Consider the following 6,114-nt stretch of genomic DNA (forward strand, 5'->3'; position numbering starts at 1 on the left):
GCCCTGGCCCAGCCTGAGGCCGTTCCCTCTCCTCCTGTCCCTGTTCCCTGCGAGCAGAGCCCGACCCCCCCGGCTGCCCCCTCCTGTCAGGGATTTGTGCAGAGCCACAAGGTCCCCCCTGAGCCTCCTTTGCTCCAGGAAATTCCCTAGACTCTGCCAGGATCCCAGATTATTTCATCTCAAAACTAAATTCTTTTAATGTAGATTTAGAATTTTTTAAAATAATTTTGCAACAATTGCCTGCACTTTATTTACACCCGAAGCCAGCACAGCTCTGCTTTAGCTGGATGCTCCAGCTGCTCCCTGAGGTGGATCACACCTCTCCCGGGGGGTTTTTGTGTGGTGATTCCAAAGGGATTGGAGCAGGGGCAGAAATCAAACATTCATTGAGTGCTCCAGCACCCCCAGACTGACATACCCTGAGAGAGGAGCTCTGGCAGGAGGAAGAGGTGGAAAAGAAGAGGCAGAGCCTTAGCCCCCTCAGGAAACATTCACCTTCCAAATTCTCTTTATCCCTGTAAAAAATACCTAGAAAAAGATCTAAATATATCCTTTTTTATGTAACATCTACACTCTATACTGGAAATGTCAGCAGGAGACAAAGAAGGAATTTGCTGTCACAGGGAGACTGGAACTCAACTGTTGCATGAAGCAGTTTCAGCTGAGCAGGAAAGTGAAGCAGAAACTTTCAGCCAAGCAGGACGGGGTGATTTAAGGCCAGCTCTGGAGCAGCAAACAGATCTGCTGGAAACTCAGCCCTGCTCTAACCAAATCTCTGCAAGATGGGAATGTCCTGTGGGATGCAGAGGCCAGGAAGTGCTGACAGGTTGATTTTACAAGCAGGATTTTCAGGCCAGGTAGTGAACAGCCAAGATAAGAACTGCAATTACACGTGGCTGTAAATAAAGCAAAGTGTAGACGCTGTAGTGCAAAACAAAGGCAGTAACAACAAGGAGTATGAACTTCTCTTAAACTTCTAGAAACCCCTAAAGTGATCAGCAGCAGAGGGGGTAAAATCCACACAAACAGAGCCATCTTTAGTGCCTTTAGGAGGTGTAAACTCTTGGCATTGATAAAACACAGATTGAAGTTTAATGGGAGATAAGGTGTGAAAGTCCTGCCATAATAATCCCTCCCAATGAGGATGCTGGGAATCCACCAGGATGTGTTCTGGCTGGAAACATCACAGGGCTCCTGGGGAGCAGCAGGAGCAGTTTGATTTTAGCAGCTGGTTCTTATTTTGTTCTTTAGTTTCCACTCTTGCTGAACCAGTGTGAGTTACGTTGTGCAATTTAAATGTTTCCTTTTCAAATGTCAGGGATCTGGACAGTGCTGAGTGTCATCCTTGCATTCCTTTTTTAGTGCCACAGGACAGAAACTTCCCCTGGACAGACACAGCTGACCTTGGTGTCCTCAGAGAAGGGTGTGCAGGGAATATCCCATTTCCTGTTCCTCTTGACACGCTTCCCGCTTCCACCTTGCATTCATTAATTTAGGCTTGGAACATTTAGCATCAGGTGAGAAAAACTAAATGTTGTGGCCACTCAGTGCAGCCTGTGGAGCTGGGACAAACTTTGCTGATGGAAAAAAGTGTGGAGAAACGTGGGAACAGTCTGTTCCACCCCAACAATCCCACCCTGGGCATCCCTGGCAGCGCTGTCCCAACGCTCCTGGAGCTCTGGCAGCCTCGGAGCCGGGACCATTCCCTGGGGAGCCTGGGCAGAGCCCAGCACCCTCTGGGGGAAGAACCTCTCCCTGATACCCAGCCTAACCCTCTCCTGGCCCAGCTCCAGCTGTGCTTGATCCTGATCCCATTCCCAGCTGAGCCTGCACAGGCCTGACCTGACAAATCCGGAGCTCCTTGGGCTCCTGGTGCTTCCAGCAGGAACCTGCCCAGGCAGACAGTGTTGGAAGCTCGAACGGCAGCTGGAATTTGGATGTAATCCTTTAAATCCTGGAGTCTTGGGACAGGCAGGGAAAAGGGTGTGAGGAGGAAAATGAACCAGGAACTGTGGGGAGGTCCAGCTGCCACCTGGCCCCTTGTTTCCTCTGCTGGATTTTGGTGCTTTCTTGGCTCTCTCCCATTCCCCCAGCCCAGCTGGGATCTGGCGATGGGAGCAGAGCAGCTCCACCAGCACAATCCCACCCCAGCTGCTGCAAAAGAGGCACCAGGCACTGGAGACAACCACAAATACCAGGTGGGAAAGGCAGCGAGGAACACAAACAGGCCCAGGGTAAAGTTCCTGCTCCTCCAGCCTGATGTGGGATTCCTGAATATCCATAAATGCTTGGGATGTCCGTGTGGAGTCCTCTGCTGGAACTGAGTGTGACCTGCTCCTGCCCTGGGCTCACTCCCAGGCACATCTTGAGAAATAGATATTTACATATTGAGAAATAGATATTTTGCACCTGTAATGCAAAGTACTGCCTGTATTTCTCTGCATTAGAGACTGACAGGCTGGAAGAAAATCACTGTCTCCATAAATAGTCTAATGAGTGACATAATTAAAATATTGGGTGCTCCCCCTTCTGTTCCTAAACATCAGTAAATACAAATTATATTGATAAATATCAGTAAATATAATATCCAGTCTAAGCATGAAAGCAAATCTACACTCATTGCTACTTCAACTATTACATTAATAAAACATCCAACTGGATTAAAGTTTGAAAGTATTAAATTGATGTTTTTTACAAACTTAGAGATACTTGGGCACTGTTAAAAGGCTTGTGAGTTTGAGCACAGCTGCCCTCATTTTCCCAGAGAAATTATTTCCATCTCCTACCTGATTTCCCCCTAATTATAAACTGGGAAAACAGCTGTGTTGAGGTGACAAATGACATCATGAATGTCTTCACCTTGTTTTGTTGCCTCCTGTGACCAAGCCCCACTCCCTAAGTCACTGGATTGCCACCTACAACATCCCATTCTCTGGAAGGAGAGGGCATTCCAGGAGCTGGGAAAAAGTCCCAAAACTCACCTCAGTGTGGGTGTGGAAATGTGGATTTGTGTCACCCTGCTCTACTCCCTTCATCTCCTGAGGATTCCAAACCCCAATTCTCATTCCCAAGCTCATCCCAGTGCAGCTCCTGCCCACTGTAGGAAGCTGGCAGCACAGGAATCTTGTGGTTTTAAGGCTAAAAAGACACGGAATTTGGAACAAATTCCAGTCAAACTCAGCACGTTATTTACAGTCCCAGGGGTTCATGTTTCAGACACTGCTCAACAGGGAGAGTGTAAAAGGTGGAAAGTAGGGAATAAAGGGTTAGGAAAAAAAGGAGACATTGTACTTTTACAGTTTTTAGGGGTTTTATTTTCAGCTGAAACCCTACCACAAGGGAATCTGTGGTTTCATGTTCCCTATGTGATACATGTCTTCTAAAAGCAAACCAAAAATGCTCTGTTTTTATAAAGCCCAAGAATCTGAGAATTTCATCATGATTCACAGCAGCACATCCTCACATTCTTAATGAATCAACTGCATTATTTGCATCATTATAACAAACCAGTCAAGTAATTCATTGTATAAAACAATCAAGGAGACTGAATAAATACTGAAATCATTCCATAAACACACAGCAAGCTCAGGGAAGCAGCTCCCACTCCTCCAGGATTTTTGTGTGCACATCTCTTCTGGCAGACAGGAACAAATCCACTCCGTATCATTTCTCCAGATGAAAACTCTCCATGTCCAAACAGCTTTCCCTGGAATAACAAAATCTTCAGGGAGGTTGTTCCTGTCCCAATCCCAGCTCTGTAATTCCAGTGGGTCATGAAAATTGAAAGCTCTTGAAGAAGCAAACAGTAAAAACAGGGATTGATTGGAGCTGTTTAGGCAAAATAATTCGCTGTTGGAGCAGAACACAAAGAGAGAAGAAAGCAGAGTTTGTACCTGCTCCTGGACAAAAATGGGACGTTCAGGAAAACACTTCTTTCACCCCGAAGGCAGGTTGATGATGGTTTTACTTCACCACAGACAGAGCATTTTCCCGTGGGTTTCCCAGGAAGCTCCAGAGGAGCTGGAAGGCCGAGCTGAGGTGGAAAGCCACGCAGACATAGGCAGTGTAGAGCAGCAGCCCGGCCATGGCCAGGTTGAAGGAGTAGAAGAGCAGCTTCTCCCAGGGCTCCATCAGGTAACTGCAGGTGATCAGCTCGAACTGGCAGAAGAGCCAGTACAGGTAGCTCGGGGTGCTCCTCTTCACATCCATCCCCGCTTCCCAAAGCGTCCTGTGGGATAAAGGATGGGCAGGCATGGAAATGGGAACCTTACATTGCGCCAGCCTCACCAAGGAGGCTTCATGAGATCTTTTCTCATCCAAGAGTTGTGGCAATTCCATTCCCTGGGCCAAACTCTGCCAGAATTTCACCTTGCACTGGGTTACCCAAGACTCTGTTGGAGCAGCTTAATTAAAAATCACTTTAAAACCTCTCTCCTTCCCCACCTGTGGATTTTGATACAGAATTTGCTACAAGGATGATTTCTACCACTGCACACTGGATTTTATGTCTCGTGCTCCAGTCGCTGCTGGAAGTCCCAGGTACAAACTGAGAGCGTGGAGAGCACCACACATACAGAATTCCAATAAAAGGAAACCATATCCAGATTATCCAGCTTTTTCTGCAGCAGGGATTGAACTGATCTGTTGCCAGAATGAACTATTATAATAATAATACATCTATACTATATACTATATATTATATAGTATATAATATATACTGTATAAATGTAAAATTATCAGTAATAAACAGATTTATTTTAAAGAATAAATCAATGCTAATAGCTACTGAGTGTTACATTATGTCAGCAGCAGGACACAGAACTGCAGAGGAAAAGGGAAAACAGGATGATTTCACTTATTGGCACTTCCTGTCCTTTGGTAAATAAGAGGAAACAAACCAAAAACTCCGATTTCCCCACTTTTTAATTGGGAAATAAAGAACTCCCAGTGGTGTCAAGACCTGTGGAAAGAAATTTATCCCTCAGAAATTACATACATTTAACTCCATAGCTCCAGAGTGGGATTTTATCCTAAAAAGCCACTTCCCAAAGTTTTTAGACACATTTTGCTTCCATAGGTTCCCCACCTCTTTTCTTCCTGACAGGTGAGCTAAACAAATGCTTCTGTCGTTAGAAATATTACTAATTACTTTCAGCAATATCCTTATTAATACCCCATTTCTGCCCATGACATGCTGTTTTTATTAAATCAGGTTACACCTGAGGCTCTTCCCATCAAATGCAGCACCAGGTGACTTTGAGGAAAGACTTTTCCTACGAAAAACTGGGCTGGTACAAAGCAGAACTCACCTGTCCACGTGCCCCAACACGGCCGGGAAGCGGATGCTGCAGAGCTCTGCTGCCCTGCTCGGGGAGCAGCTCCCTGTGTGGATGGAGAGGCAGAAACCAGGAGCTTTGATCCTCAATTACAGAGCGTGTCCTCTGCTCCCCGCCCTCCTCCTCGATTGCTGAAATCTCCTCTGGCCACAGGACTCTGATTTATGCAACAGGGCCAGCTCTGTCTGGCCCCACGCGCAGGACACGGGCACCTGGTTCTTGGAGCTGAGCCCAAGCTCAAGGACTGTGGCAGGGAGGAACACACCAGGCAAAAAATATTTACAATTAGTGCCTTCCCTAATTTCAAACCTCCCAAAACACCTCGGCCCCTGTGGGGCTTTTGGTTCCTACTAGGGGCAGTTTAATGTCTCTGCAGAATTACGGTGTCAAGAGTTAAGCAGCCACAAAAATGTGGCACAGGAAAGTCTGCAGTGAAGCCACCACCTCCTTTTGCAACCTCTGATTAGAATCATTTTCAAACAGCTCCCAATCTCTGCATCTCCCAGATCTCATCCAGAAACCCCAGGGTGGAGGGAATGTGGGGACAAGGTTTGTGTAAGGAAAAGAGGGTGATTTTTCCTCAGAAAAGCTGCAAAATAAGAGCAGGCCACAACTGCTCGAGGCATTTTAATGATCTAATTGGGCAAGAAAATTAGGAAGGAATCTGCATAATAGATGGTGTTCTAAACTATCTCCCTGCAGCCAAATCATTTCCAAATATGAATCAGCTTCGTTTGGGGATGATGTGCCACAGGCAATGTCTGAGCCTCACCTTTCC

At 46.3% G+C, this 6,114-nt stretch overlaps 1 protein-coding gene across 1 annotated transcript; it reads right to left on the reverse strand.

Moving 5' to 3' along the window:
- Window positions 1-3,288: 3,288 nt before the first annotated feature.
- Window positions 3,289-5,565, reverse strand: LOC108446767 (serine palmitoyltransferase small subunit B-like). Its single transcript, XM_017734350.1, has 2 exons — window positions 5,310-5,565; window positions 3,289-4,228 (listed from the first exon to the last, which is right to left on the reverse strand). Exon 2 carries the CDS (start codon window positions 4,207-4,209, stop codon window positions 3,964-3,966), a length of 246 nt encoding a protein of 81 aa, XP_017589839.1. The 5' UTR covers window positions 4,210-4,228; window positions 5,310-5,565; the 3' UTR covers window positions 3,289-3,963.
- Between the last annotated feature and the right edge of the window lie 549 nt (window positions 5,566-6,114).

This window comes from Corvus brachyrhynchos, unplaced genomic scaffold (genome assembly GCF_000691975.1).
Source record: "Corvus brachyrhynchos isolate BGI_N302 unplaced genomic scaffold, ASM69197v1 scaffold544, whole genome shotgun sequence".
NCBI classification, from domain to species: Eukaryota; Metazoa; Chordata; class Aves; order Passeriformes; family Corvidae; genus Corvus; species Corvus brachyrhynchos.

What these genes read in the sequence shown, in the direction of transcription:
- LOC108446767 (XM_017734350.1), bottom strand. Translation starts at nt 4,209, where the DNA reads ATGGATGTGAAGAGGAGCACCCCGAGCTACCTGTACTGGCTCTTCTGC.